Below are 14,235 nucleotides of genomic sequence, written 5' to 3' on the forward strand. Positions count from 1 at the left end.
TATTATATATTTTAAGTTAAAGTTAAGTTATAATTATTACTTAGAAACTTATATAATAATTATTATTTTTAGTTAATAAACTAAGTTTATTAATATTTTAATTTAAGTATAATAAAAAAAAGTAATTAAAGTATATAATTTTATTAAATAGTTTTTTAATTTTAAAAATATTATATATATAATTTATTTTTAAAAATTATTATTACTTTTTATAATTTAATAAAATAATTAACTTATTTAATTTAATTAAATTATTAAACTATAAGTTATAAATTTAAAGTTAATTATATTATACTTAAACTTTATTATTTAAGTTTATATATATATATATATATATATTTAAGTTTAGTTTTAAACTTTAATTAATAATTATATTTTATAACTTAAATTTTTAAAATTTAACTTAATTAATTATAATTAATTAAATTAAGTTATAAATTAATTTTAGATTTTAAATTAAAAACTAAGATATAATTTTCCTTTAACTTAACTATTATAGCTTTACTAAACCTTTTAATAATAAATATAATTTTTTTATATTAATTATAATAACTTTAGTAAAAATATTTAAAAAGAAATTATATTAAACTTAATATTATTAAAATATAAAATAATAATAAAAAGAAATTATATTAATTTTTATAAAATTTTTTTTTAAAAAAAAGTAAAAATATTAAAAAATAATTATAATAAATTAATTTATTTATAAAAGTAAAAACTTAAGTATTTATATTTTAGTAATAATTAAATTATAAAAAAAAATTAATTAAGTATACTTATATATAATATTATAATAATAATAATAATATAAAATAAATTTATAATATTTAAGTTAAACTTAAATTATATAATTATATAAGTATTATTAATATTATAAAGCTTAATAAAAGAAAATTTAATATTATAAATATACTTTTTAAACTTAAGTAAAAAAAAATATAAAATTTTTTATATATAAAAATTTAAAATTATAAAAATATTTTTATTATAATTAATAATATCCAAAGGCTAGGGCATAGCCTTCCTTTGACCTAGCTGTTATAGCTTTACTAAACCTCTTAATAATAAATATAACCTCCATAATTAATAATATACTTAAAATAATATAAAAAATTTATATTATATAGAAATTTATAAAAATTAATTATAATTATTATATAAAAAATATTAAAAAACTAATAAAAGTAAAATATAATTTATAATTAAGTTTATATTAATAATATTTAATAAACTTATTTAGTAAATTTATTAATTATAAAAAATAAAAAAATAATAAAAATATACTTAAAAAATTTATATAAGTAATTAAAAATAATAAATATTTACTTTTTTATTAAGTTTATTAATATATATAATAAAATTATAAATATATTTATAATAAAGTATTTCATAATTATAATAAATTAATAAAAATATAATAATATTTATAATATATACTTTTATTTAAAAAATTATAATTTTTCCTAAAGGGCTAAATATAAAAAATATAATTATTTTAATAATATAATTATAATTATAATTATAATTTTTTATAAAGGAATATTAATTTAATAATAATATATTTAAAATATAAAGATATAATTAAGTAATATTATAAAAAACTTTAAAAATTTATAAATATATAATTAACTTAAGGGTAAAAATATTTATAAAAAAATAGCCTTAAGGCTAAATAAATTATTAATAAAATTAATTTACTTTAAGTTTTTTTTTAATATAATATATTTATTTTATATAAATTAAAATATTATAATAATTTTATAAATATATAATTAAAAAGTAAAATAAAATAAAAGTATATTTAATAAAGGAAATTAAATAAATAGCTTAATTATAAAATATTAAAATAATATTATAAAAAAAATAAAGTTAATTATAAAAGTTATATTTATTATTAAAAAGTTTAGTAAAATTATAATAATTAAGTTAAAGAAAAATTATACTTTAGCCTTTAGTTTAAAATCTAAAATTAATTTATAACTTAACTTAATTAATTATAATTAACTAAGTTAAACTTTAAAAATTTAAGTTATAAAGTATAATTATTATTATATTAAAGTTTAAGACTAAACTTATATATATATATAAAAAAGCCTAAATACTAAAATTTAAGTATAATATAATTAACTTTTAATAAAATAATATATTATAAAAGTAATAAACTTTTATAATAATTAAAAATAAATTAATAATTAACTAAAGTTTATTATAAATAATTATAATAATTAAAAGTAATAAGGAATTAATAATAATTATTACTAAAATAATAATTATTATTATAAAAACTTATAATTTTAATATTATTAATATTATAAAAAAAGTTTATTAAAGCTTAAAAAATAAAAAATAAAAAGTAATTTAAATTAATTATAAAAAAGAAAATATAAATTACTTAAGCTATTACTAGCTAATAATTACTAAATAAAAGTTTAATAATAATTATTTTAATTTTAGTTTTTAAGTAATTTATATTTTTTACTTAAGAGAATTAAAAAATATATTAATAAAAAAATTAATATAAAAAAAGTAAAATACTTATTAATAATAATTATATAAATAAGTAAAGAATTATTAATAATTTACTTATATATATAATTAAAGTATTATTAATAAAAAATATTATTTATAAATTAAATATATTATTATTATAAATTTAAAAAAACTTATTTAATTATTTTAAAAAATATTTATTTTTATTTAAATTTTAAATATATAAATAATTATAATATAAAAAAAATAATAAAGTAATAAATAATAAAAATAAAAATTATTATTTTTAAATTTAAGCTTTAAGTTAATTATTTTTATAAATTTATATTCTTTTTTATTACTTTATTTATTATAACTTTATTATAAAAACTATAAGTGATTTTAATAATAAAAAAAATATTAAAAGTTTTTAATTATATTTAATTATAAAACTAAACTTAATATTTCCTTAAATAAAAAAAAGCTTAAAATAATAATATATTTATAATAAAAATAAAATAAGTTTAAAACTTAAATTATATTATAATTTTATTAACTAAAGGCTAAGGCATAGCCTTTCTTAAACTTAGTTATTATAGCTTTACTAAATTTTTTAATAATAAATATAACTTTTAGAATTTTATTAAAGTAAATATTATTAAAATAAAATTTTTAATATATAATTTAAAAAAATTATTATTAAAATTATTAAAATAATACTTTAGAAAAAAAAGTAATATATTAAAAGTTAATTAATAAACTTAATATTTATATTATATACTTATATTAATTATATATTTAAGTCTTAATATTTATATTATAAATATATATTAATTATATATAAAGTATAAACTAAGGGCTATATAGCCCTTAATATAACTATAGTATTATATAATAACTTAGAATTTTATAAAATTATAAAAAATTAAAAATAATTATAATTACTTTTATATATATTTAATATAAAGTTTTATAAATTTACTTTTATATTTTCTTACTTTTTTTAACTAATTTAACTTTTAATAAACTTAAAATTTATATTATATTTAAATTTTATTATTTAAGCTTTTTTTATATTTTAAATTTAATTTTAAATATTAATTAAGAATTACATTTATAAAGGTTATATTTATTATTAAAAAGTTTAGTAAAGTTATAATAATTAAATTAAAGGAAAACTATATTTTAGCCTTTAGTTTAAAATTTAAAATTAATTTATAACTTAACTTTATTAACTATAGTTAACTAAGTTAAATTTTAAACATTTAGGTTATAAAGTATAACTAATTAAGGTTTAAGACTAAACTTAAATATATATATATATATATATAAAAGCCTAAATAATAAAATTTAAATATAATATAAGCTTTAAGTTTATAATTTATAATTTAATAACTTAACTAAATTAAATAAAATTATTTTATTAAGTTATAAAAAGTAATAATAATTTTACTTAAAAATAAATTATATATATAATATAAAAAACTATTTAATAAAATAATATACTTTATATAAAAGTAATAAACCTTTATAATAACTAAAAATAAGTTAATAATTTACTAAAATTTAATATATAAATAACTATAATAACTAAAGGTAATAAAAAACTAATAGTAATTATTACTAAAATAATAATTACTATTATAAAAACTTATAATTTTAATATTATTAATATTATAAAGAAAGTTTACTAAAGCCTAAAGAATAAATAAAGTAAAAAAAGGTAACTTAAATAAATTATAAAAAAAATATAAATTAGCTAAGCTATTAGCTAATAGTTACTAAATAAAGGTTTAATAATTATTATTTTAATTTTAGCTCTTAGGTAATTTATTTTTTATATTTAAGAGAGAAAAATTATATTTATAACTTAAATTTTTAAATTTTAACTTTATTAATTATAATTAATTAAGTTAAATAATAAATTAATTTTAAATTTTAAATTAAAAACTAAACTATGTTTTTTTTAACTTAATTTTTATAAATTTACTAAATATTATAATAATAAATATAATTTTTATATAATAATTTTATAATTATTTATAATATTATTAAAATTTAAGTTATAAAATAAATTTAATTTAATATTATTTTTATTAATATTTTTATTATAATAAAATTATAAATAATATATAATTTTATTATAAAAATTATATTTATTATTAAAAAATTTAATAAAATTATAATAATTAAATTAAATAAAAACTATACTTTAATTTTTAATAATATTATTATTATAGGAAAATAATAATAAAATATATAAAAAGTTTTTAAATATAAATTAGTAATAAAATTTAATATTAAGTACTTTTTGAATTTTTAATTATTAATTACATAATTTACTTTTTTAAATTATTTATTATAAAAAAATAAATATTAAATATAAAATTCCTATAATTAATTAAAATTTAAAATAATTAAAAATATTTTTTATAAAATATTTTTTATATATAAATACCTTAATAAACTTATAAGTATTAACTAAATAAAATAAAAAGTAAAACTATGAATTTTAATATATTAAATTTAAATAAAACGCAAAAAAAAACCCCCCGCGGGACTCGAACCCGCAATCTCAAGATTCCATTCAGTAGAAGTCTTGCGCCTTAGCCATTAGGCCAGGGGGGCTTCCCAAGCTGTTGCTTTTCTTAATGTGACAGAACGGCCGCTCACTTTACTTATAAGCGCATGCATTTCTCTTTATAAGACTTTTTTTTCAACATTAGTATAAATTTAAGTTCTAAAGTTAATGTAAATTAACTTCCTTAACTTTTGTTTAAATTAATAACTTTTTTTAAATTTTATTTATTATTAATAATATATTTTCTTTATAATTAAAAATTTAATATTATATTATATTTTCTTTATTATATTTTATTATAAATATAATAAAAATAATATTTAATATTAAATATTATTTTTATATATTATTAAAATAATATTATTTAATAGCTTTAAAAATATATATTTATAAATATTATCTTTAACCTTTTATTTATATCATTTTCTCTATTAAATAATTAAAATTGTTTCGAAATTATATAAACTATCCATAGTTCATACATCAATCATGTAGTCGCATCCTGCTTTTCGACTGCTTCAATGGCTTCACCAAATAGTGCCAATCTGCATCATGGCCTATCGTGGGCCTTGTCAAGTACGTCTAGTGGGAAAGGAGCTGATCTTATGGTGCTAAAGGCCGCATCTGTACTTTCCACTTCTTATTCTGATAACGACTTTCGCGATGCCATTCTCTTGGCCGATCAACGATTCGTGGGAAGCAGTGGTAAAACTAGGCGCCTACTTCGTCTGGATCTTCTAGGAGAAGCAATTAACTGCAATGGCGAAATTGTTAAAGAAATGGGCGTTGTTGCAGAGGTACGTTAGACCCTAGCCATCCCTAACAGGATACCCTGGTAGTAACATAAATAGCGATTGAAACTCGTTCGAGGAGTAGTGGATAAATTGAACTCTGGGATCGAGGATATAAAATGTCAAATCGATTTGGCTCATGATCGAACCGCCCCGGCACTGCAAGGAATGTCGTCCCTTTTCGAGCAGCGCATGGAAATTGAGAGGAAGCAAGAGACTCTTAGTGCCGTTGAAAGTTATTTCGTCATGACAGACGACGAGATTGACTCTCTTACTTCAACTATCAAACCAGTTGACGCTGCATTTTTCACCAATCTACAAAAGGCGAAGAATATTACTCTTGGTTGTGACATACTACTTGGATTTGAAAACCAAACCCTCGGCTTGGAGTTGATCGACCGGACGTCTGTGCATGTAAATATGGCTTTTCAAAAGCTTTACAAATGGGTTCAACAAGAATTCAGGACACTGAATTTAGAAAATCCCAATGTGAATCCTTGCATGCGACAAGCGTTAAGAGTCCTGGCAGAAAGGCCTTCTCTGTTCCAGAATTGCCTGGACTTCTTTGCAGCATCCAGAGAACGATTTTTATCAGAAGCTTTTCACTGCGCCCTTACAGGCATTACACCACAAGGGACCGAAGATGCAACTATCAGGCCTATTGATCTAACAGCACATGATCCTCTCCGCTATGTCGGCGATATGTTTGCTTGGGTTCACTCTGCCACGGTGGGCGAGAGAGAAGCCCTTGAGACTCTTTTTGCTGTCGACAAGGATGATGTATTCAAAACGTCCACGACAAGTCTAAATGCAAAACTCTGGGCTCTACCCTCAATTGAGGCTTCGCAAGGTACCGATTTCAAGGTTCTTGAAGCTCTCAGTCACCTAATGGATCGTAATTTCTCGCCTGTTGTTCGAATACTACGCCAACGGGTCGAGCAGGCAGTACAATCCAACGAGGATGTCATTCCTGCCTACAAGATCTCTACGCTTCTCAATTTCTACAGAGCTACCTTCGAAAAGCTTCTGGGGTCAGGATCGGGCTTAGAAGATTGTACAGGAGGTCTTGAGAAAGAAGCCAAGAGACAGTTCCGATCCCTCGTCAGAGATAATATTCTCTCCATCCAAGGAGAATTCCAACAAGTCCCTTCGGACCTGGAACCACCACGATTTCTTCAGGATGCCTTTAAGCAGCTTGGTACCATTCTGCAGACTTACGAATCATCCTTATCTGCATCTGCAGATTCCGGCAGCGAGGCACAGAGTATATTGTCACAGGCTTTTGATCCATTTATGTCTGGGTGCGAAGAGATAGCAAAGCCTATGACGTATCCTGAGGGTGGAATATTCCTTGTCAATTGCAAACTTGCGGCGGCGTTTTGTCTTGACAGCTTTGAAAGTACAATTTCCCGAGCGAGTCAGATTCGAGACGATATTTCAAGGGACGTCCTGAACTTGGTTGATAACCAACATATTACTTTTCGCCAGAAATCGGGATTGGATACCCTGCTGAACCACTTAGATAACGGCAAACTTGCTGAGATAGATCAAGCTTCCGTTATTCAAGCAAGCCAGGAGCTCGACGACTTTCTTCCTTCCGCATTGATGGACGCAATGGACAGGCTGAAGGGACTACAAGATTCAGAAATCGCTCGTGATATTGTAGAACAGGCAGCTGAAAAATTCTGTACTGATTTCGAGAGATTGGAAGAGGCCATTGAAAGCCAGAGTGGTGATAAGGACGTGGGCTTAAGGTTCTCAAGGACATCGGCTGACATCCGCGTGCTCCTCTCCTGATACCGAAAGGATGGTGAACTCAAACCAATATACTTACTACTATCATATATTAATTACTCTCAAAGTTCATGGTTCACTCTTCATGAATTACATCGTATTTAGCATTATCAAGGAGTATGAACATTTGTGTAACGCCTGGGTCAAGAATATCCTCAATAATTTCCACGAATTGAACTTGAATGTCACTATACTTTACCTCCTTGTTTCCACGCTGGACCGCAAAGACTCTACGCTGGGCCGTACGGAGCTACTCGAGCTGCGTCGGCGGCGTACTCTCTGTTCCCATGGCTCAGAGGGATTCAATCCCGTAGATTTGGCAAATATGTTGAGAATATCTGTTAGCGAGACAACCCCGATTAGTTTGCCTGACAAAAGAGCCCCAGTCAACGTAGCTGCCGGAACTGTGACTGCAGGCACAGCAGATGATATCGTTGCTGGAACCGTCCCTGCTGATATAGAAGTCTGTGATGTGGTCATTGGTGTCGTAGGTGTCGACAGAGGTGACGATTGTGGTCCTGCATCCACAATCCACATTCGGTGCGATTTTGTGGCCACCAGCTTGGCTACGGTATGTGCCAATGTTGAGTGAGGGTTTACGTAGAAAACGGGATAGACATCCTGTCCCCTTTCCACCCCCCTTTCGTTTAGAATGACGGAAATGAAGTGCATACAAGAATTACCAAGCAAATATGCACTCGAGGAGCTTGTCAAATGCCGCACATCCTTTGTTGAAATGTTGCCCACCACATTTTGTCCGTTGTCTACAATAGCTACGCTTGAGAGGCCCTCATCGTACATGAGTGATAAGGCCTCCGTAAGAGGAGCGTCGGCACTAAGGGCTTGTTAGTTTGAATTCCTGAGTGCGGAATGCAATACTACCAGCATTGACTGTACTCACTGAACTGAAATTATCGGCCGCACTCCAATTCCTAACTCCTGTAGCGTGACTGGATTGAGTCGGTCGATGGTGGGAAAATTGATCCCTTCGTTCCAGAAGAACTCCACCATCCGAAGTTGGCTTATAATCCCAATAACATTCCCACCTGGCTCAGTAACTAAGATTCTGTGTATTCCGCTCCCAAGCGTTTCTATACCTTGAGCTAGATTCACATCTGAGTTCAATTTGACGATGGCTTCCCTGGAGCACAAGGTCTGGATCTCGCGAAGTGATATACGAGCACCTCCTTGAGCCTTGGTCATGATGTCGTGAAATAGTGTGGCTTGATCGCTCTCAGGCCGAGAAACACCCACAACGGTGAGGAGGTAGGCATTCAGGTCATTATAATCAAAGCAGAATGTCGGTGATGTAGCAGAAGCTTCGTCTCTGACGAGAACCACGCCGGTTGAGCTCTGGAGGAGCATCTGGTAATGGCGTAAGTATGGACAGAACAACTGTGCGAATTCAATGGGTCGCATTTACCAATGTGGCTTCCTCCACGCTACCTCCGATTTCAATCCAGCTTACACCCTCAGCTGAAATCAGCTCTCCTAGGGTGATGTCTTTCCATTCCCGCCCAACAAACTTGGGGTCTTGGTGTTTGTTCGTGGAAGGTTGGTGAATGAGAAGGTCTTGAATTGCAGCTTGGGTCAGAGAGGGGTGTCGATGGCGGGGCGAAGGTGGAGGGTTGCGGAATCCTTCAGTAAAACTTTGTCGATGGGAAGCCTTGCTGGTGCTGGTGCTCGAGCTCGAAGGCGACCCGCGTGGCGACGGCGAGGCCTTTGCCTCAGGTAACTTGGAGGGAGTATCTGAATCGGTATTGAAAGACATATTGAATCCTGCTGTTGTTGCGTCCCTATCCGTTACATATTAACAAGATTGCACGGGAAGAATAGCAAGTGGGTGAAAATTGATTGAAGAGCGTATGGCGTATGCATAAGTGAAGCAACTTTGCAGGTGATGATCCCGAGAGGATGTATGTACCAGTCCGTGCTCCTCTCACCTCACTACGGCCAACCTTAGCAGTACCTGTGGTGGTACTCAGCACGTCGCAATACTGTAAGAGGCTTCCTCGGTTCGATCAGTAGCTCCATTGCTCCATTGTTTTTTTTACGATCTTAGGTAGGTACCTTTTAGGTAGGTTGCTCAATTTCGGGTATCTTCACACGACTCAAAGCACCTTGGAATCTATGCCACGAGATACATGCCAAGGAAATGTTTGGCCTAATGAGAGGTAACGCTGAAGCTATTAGAAATCATGAATTTATAACGCGTTTCAAGGCTGTTGATTGATTTTTCTCGAGAATCTTTATGTGAGCTTGTACTTATCGGCTTGAAGTACCTCCCAGATACTCGGCATACCTTTCTAACTGATTAGATAGGCACTATCGCAGTTTAATTTTTTCAGCACACGCCCAAGACATACCACACACCCTTCCCCTCCCCCACCTTGCTCTGTTACGCCCACCACAGAACTTCGATTTCTGTATTGCCTACTTTTCTTTTTTGTCCAGCCGCTAACTGAGCCGCGATAAAGAGTCTTTACTTCTTGACCTGATTATTCAAACAACTTCGCAGGCATAGCTGCGCGGCGTTTTCGTCCGTTAGCCGTCGCAATCATGTCTCTTCTATCCCCAGACATACACGCAGAGCTCACGCAGCTTTTGCAAGCACTTCAGGCCTCCGACAATGGCATCCGATCTCAAGCTGAGGAGCATCTCCAAAACAGTTGGACAAACTCGCGTCCAGAAGTCCTTTTAATGGGACTTGCAGAGCAGATACAAGCTGGTGGAGATAATGCGGTATGCCTCACTCCCACGAGTTTATGACTTCAGAATGGCTGGTTTCTGGGCTGCTCCCTAACGGATTTATCTAGATTCGATCGTTCGCTGCCGTCATATTCAGACGGATTTCTTCAAAAACTCGGAAAACCGACACTGGGAATAATGTCGATATGTTTTATTCGCTAGTCAAGGATCAAGCCATCGTCATTCGCCAGAAACTACTCGAGACCCTAGGCTCTGAGACCGATCGAGCAGTTCGAAACAAAATTAGCGACGCCGTCGCTGAGGTCGCGCGGCAATATACAGACAATAGTCAGCCTCCACAGCCAGCACTGCATCTCATCCGATCCTTGGCACGCTTCTCACTTGGTACTAACTCATATTCTTCTTAGATGATTCTTGGCCAGAACTTCTGGGAGCGCTCTTTCAGTTAAGCCAGGCAATAGAAGCTGAAAAGCGCGAGACCGCATACAGAGTTTTTGCTACGACTCCTGGAATCATCGAAAAGCAACACGAGGAAGCCGTTCTGCAGGCCTTCCAAAGAGGATTCAAAGATGACGCAGTCCAGGTACAGTGATTCGTTCATATGAGGCAGGCGGCTTCTGACCACTGTTTTACTTAGGTCCGATTGGCCGCTATGGACGCTTTTGCATCCTTCTTCAGGACGATTAGCAAGAAAGGCCAATCCAAGTACTATGCTCTCATTCCCGATGTGCTCAATATCCTCCCTCCTATCAAAGACAGCCAAGACTCGGATGACTTGAGCAAAGCTCTCGTGGCCCTTATTGACCTGGCGGAGACGGCACCGAAAATGTTCAAACCTCTCTTTCACAACTTGGTCCAGTTCAGCATCTCGGTAGTCCAAGATAAAGAACTGGATACTATTTGCCGACAAAACGCATTGGAATTAATGGCTACCTTCGCTGATTATGCTCCATCGATGTGCCGAAAGGATGCGTCTTACACAACCGATATGATCACTCAGTGTCTGAGTTTGATGACTGATCTTGGCGAAGATGATGACGATGCTACTGAATGGCTGACGTCTGATGATGTGAGTAATCTATAGAGACGATTCAACCATAGAGGTAATTTACTAACTGTATTTCATAGCTTGAGGCAGACGAGAGCGATCAGAACCATGTTGCTGGAGAGCAAACTATGGATCGCCTCGCTAATAAGCTGGGGGGCCAGACAATCCTTGCTCCCACCTTCAACTGGCTTCCGCGAATGATGACGTCCATGGCTTGGAGAGATCGACATGCTGCACTCATGGCGATTTCTGCCATTTCGGAGGGCTGCCGGGATCTCATGATCGGAGAGCTTAGCCAAGTTCTTGACTTGGTAATCCCAGCTCTCCAAGATCCACATCCTCGTGTGCGATGGGCTGGCTGCAACGCTTTAGGGCAAATGAGTACTGATTTTGCGCCTAAAATGCAAACCGATTTCTATGACCGGATTTTAAAAGCCATTATTCCTGTTCTTAACTCGCCAGAGGCTCGTGTAAAATCTCATGCAGCTGCAGCCCTGGTAAACTTTTGTGAGGAAGCGGAAAAGAGTATACTGGAACCCTACCTGGATGAGCTCTTATCGCACTTGTTTCAATTGCTCCAAAGCGACAAACGATTTGTTCAGGAGCAGGCATTATCCACAATCGCAACTATAGCCGACGCGGCCGAAGCGGCATTTGCAAAATACTACGATACCCTGATGCCTCTTCTCGTCAATGTTCTTCAGACTCAGAGTGAGAAGGAGTATAGGCTACTACGGGCCAAGGCAATGGAATGTGCAACTCTTATTGCCCTTGCTGTTGGAAAAGAGCGGCTAGGCCAGGATGCCATGACTCTTGTGAATCTCCTAGCTCACATCCAGACAAATATCACGGACGCAGATGATCCTCAGGCTCAATATCTTATGCATTGCTGGGGTCGTATGTGCCGTGTTCTTGGTACTGATTTCATTCCTTTCCTTGAGAATGTTATGCCACCACTTCTTGAGCTTGCCATGGCTAAGCCGGATATCCAGCTGTTGGACGATGATGAGCAAGCAGAGCAAATGCAAGGCGAAGAGGGCTGGGAGTTTGTACCACTCAAGGGGAAAATGATTGGCATTCGCACTAGTACCATGGACGATAAGAACATGGCTATTGAGCTTTTGGTTGTCTATGCCCAGGTACTCGAAGGTGCCTTTGCACCATTTGTTGCAAATATCATGGAGAAGATCGCCCTGCCCGGCCTTTCGTTCTTCTTTCACGACCCTGTCCGTTATATCTCGGCCAAGCTCGTTCCGCAACTGCTCAGCTCATATAAAAAGGCCTACGGTTGCCCTTCAAACGAGCTGACTGGCCTGTGGAATGCGACCGTGGATAAGCTATTGGAGGTACTCACGGCTGAACCAGGAATTGATACGCTTGCGGAAATGTATCAGTGTTTCTACGAGTCTGTGCAAGTCTTAGGCAAAGAGTGCCTTACGACAGACCACATGAACCGATTTATCGACTCCTCGCTCTCTGCACTAGAGGACTATAAAGACCGGGTGGCAGAGCGTGCTGATGCTAAGGAGGGAGCCACTGCTGATGACGTGGAGGACGAAGCAGAGGAGACCCTAATAGCGATCGAAGATGACCAAACGCTTCTCTCTGATATGAACAAGGCGTTTCACTCTATCTTCAAGAACCACGGCGTTTCATTTCTGCCCGCCTGGGAGCGCCTCATGTCTACTTACGAAGGATTCCTGTCGTCACCTGATCCAACGCAGCGACAATGGGGTCTCTGCATCATGGACGATGTTTTGGAGTACTGTGGCCCGCAAAGTATTCGGTATGCGACGTATATTCAGCAGCCCCTTATTGATGGCTGCCAGGATGCCTCTGCAGCGATCCGTCAAGCAGCTGCGTACGGTATTGGAGTTGCAGCGCATAGAGGTGGTGCTGCGTGGTCCCCCTTCCTGGGCGGATCGGTGCCGTTCCTGTTCCAAGTAACCCAAGTTCCCGACGCTCGGAACGAAGACAATGTTTATGCCACAGAAAATGCCTCAGCTGCCATTGCCAAGATTCTCCATTACAACTCCGGCAACGTTGATGATGTCAACACAATAATCACGCGGTGGATCGACACATTACCAGTAACTAACGATGAAGAAGCGGCACCATATGCTTATGCATATCTAGCAGAGCTGATTGATCGGTGAGTCGCATAGTATTTACCCAATGGCTTGAGAATGGTGGAAACAAGAGCGTGTGGCTAATTCAAATTCGCAGTCAATACCCATCCGTAATGAACCAGGCTGGCAAGGTTTTTGTATTCATTGCACAGGCTCTGGAAGCCGAAACACTTCAGGGGCAAACGGCTAGCCGTGTAGCAGCCGCGACAAAAATTCTTCTAACTGCTGCAAATGTAGACCCAATGCCACTGCTTCAGCAATTCTCTCCAGAGTCACAGCGAACTATCATGGGATATTTCAGCTAGGAGTGTTCTGGTCGCTCAAGAGTCAAGGTTCATTGCAGATTCGCGCCAGTTAAAAACTAGCGAGCAAATATAAAAACAATACAGCTATTCCTAAGGTACTGATGGCGCGCTTGGGAAGTTGGAAACACTAAGCAGAAATTTGCCAAGATATATAGTACGGGTAGAGTAAATAATATGAGAGGAGGACTGAAAGTGTCTTAATAAAGAGGAAATTAAAAATTGGTATACCTGATGACGGAAGCACTGGTATTTTATACAAACGAGACCAATCATTTAGACACCGAGAGCGTGAATTGTCAAGCAGGCATTTCAACAGCTACCTAGGAATAATCCTTGATTCAATCGGTCTTAGTAAACTTTTAATAGCAATGTACGCATAATTGGTTTTCAGTAAGATTAGTAAGAATAA

At 32.4% G+C, this 14,235-nt stretch overlaps 3 protein-coding genes across 3 annotated transcripts; 2 read left to right on the top strand and 1 right to left on the bottom strand.

Annotated features, from left to right (window-relative positions):
* Positions 1-6,009: 6,009 nt before the first annotated feature.
* Triagg1_8155 (uncharacterized protein) lies at positions 6,010-7,638 on the top strand (the record flags this gene model as incomplete). The annotated part of the gene is made up of 1 exon (XM_062902970.1): positions 6,010-7,638. The coding sequence occupies one exon, from the start codon at positions 6,010-6,012 to the stop codon at positions 7,636-7,638; it is 1,629 nt and encodes a 542-aa protein (XP_062752784.1).
* A 192-nt stretch (positions 7,639-7,830) lies between these two features.
* Positions 7,831-9,406, bottom strand: Triagg1_8156 (uncharacterized protein; the record flags this gene model as incomplete). Its single annotated transcript, XM_062902971.1, has 3 exons — positions 7,831-8,470; positions 8,537-9,000; positions 9,059-9,406. 3 exons carry the CDS (start codon positions 9,404-9,406, stop codon positions 7,831-7,833), a joined length of 1,452 nt encoding a protein of 483 aa, XP_062752785.1.
* A 788-nt stretch (positions 9,407-10,194) lies between these two features.
* On the top strand, positions 10,195-13,826 carry Triagg1_8157 (uncharacterized protein; the record flags this gene model as incomplete). Its single annotated transcript, XM_062902972.1, has 6 exons — positions 10,195-10,377; positions 10,452-10,671; positions 10,752-10,927; positions 10,982-11,413; positions 11,473-13,544; positions 13,619-13,826. The coding sequence occupies 6 exons, from the start codon at positions 10,195-10,197 to the stop codon at positions 13,824-13,826; spliced, it is 3,291 nt and encodes a 1,096-aa protein (XP_062752786.1).
* Positions 13,827-14,235: the final 409 nt, after the last annotated feature.

Source organism: Trichoderma aggressivum (genome assembly GCF_033847375.1).
Source record: "Trichoderma aggressivum f. europaeum strain CBS 100526 chromosome Unknown scaffold_039, whole genome shotgun sequence".
In the NCBI taxonomy this organism is placed as follows: Eukaryota; Fungi; Ascomycota; class Sordariomycetes; order Hypocreales; family Hypocreaceae; genus Trichoderma; species Trichoderma aggressivum.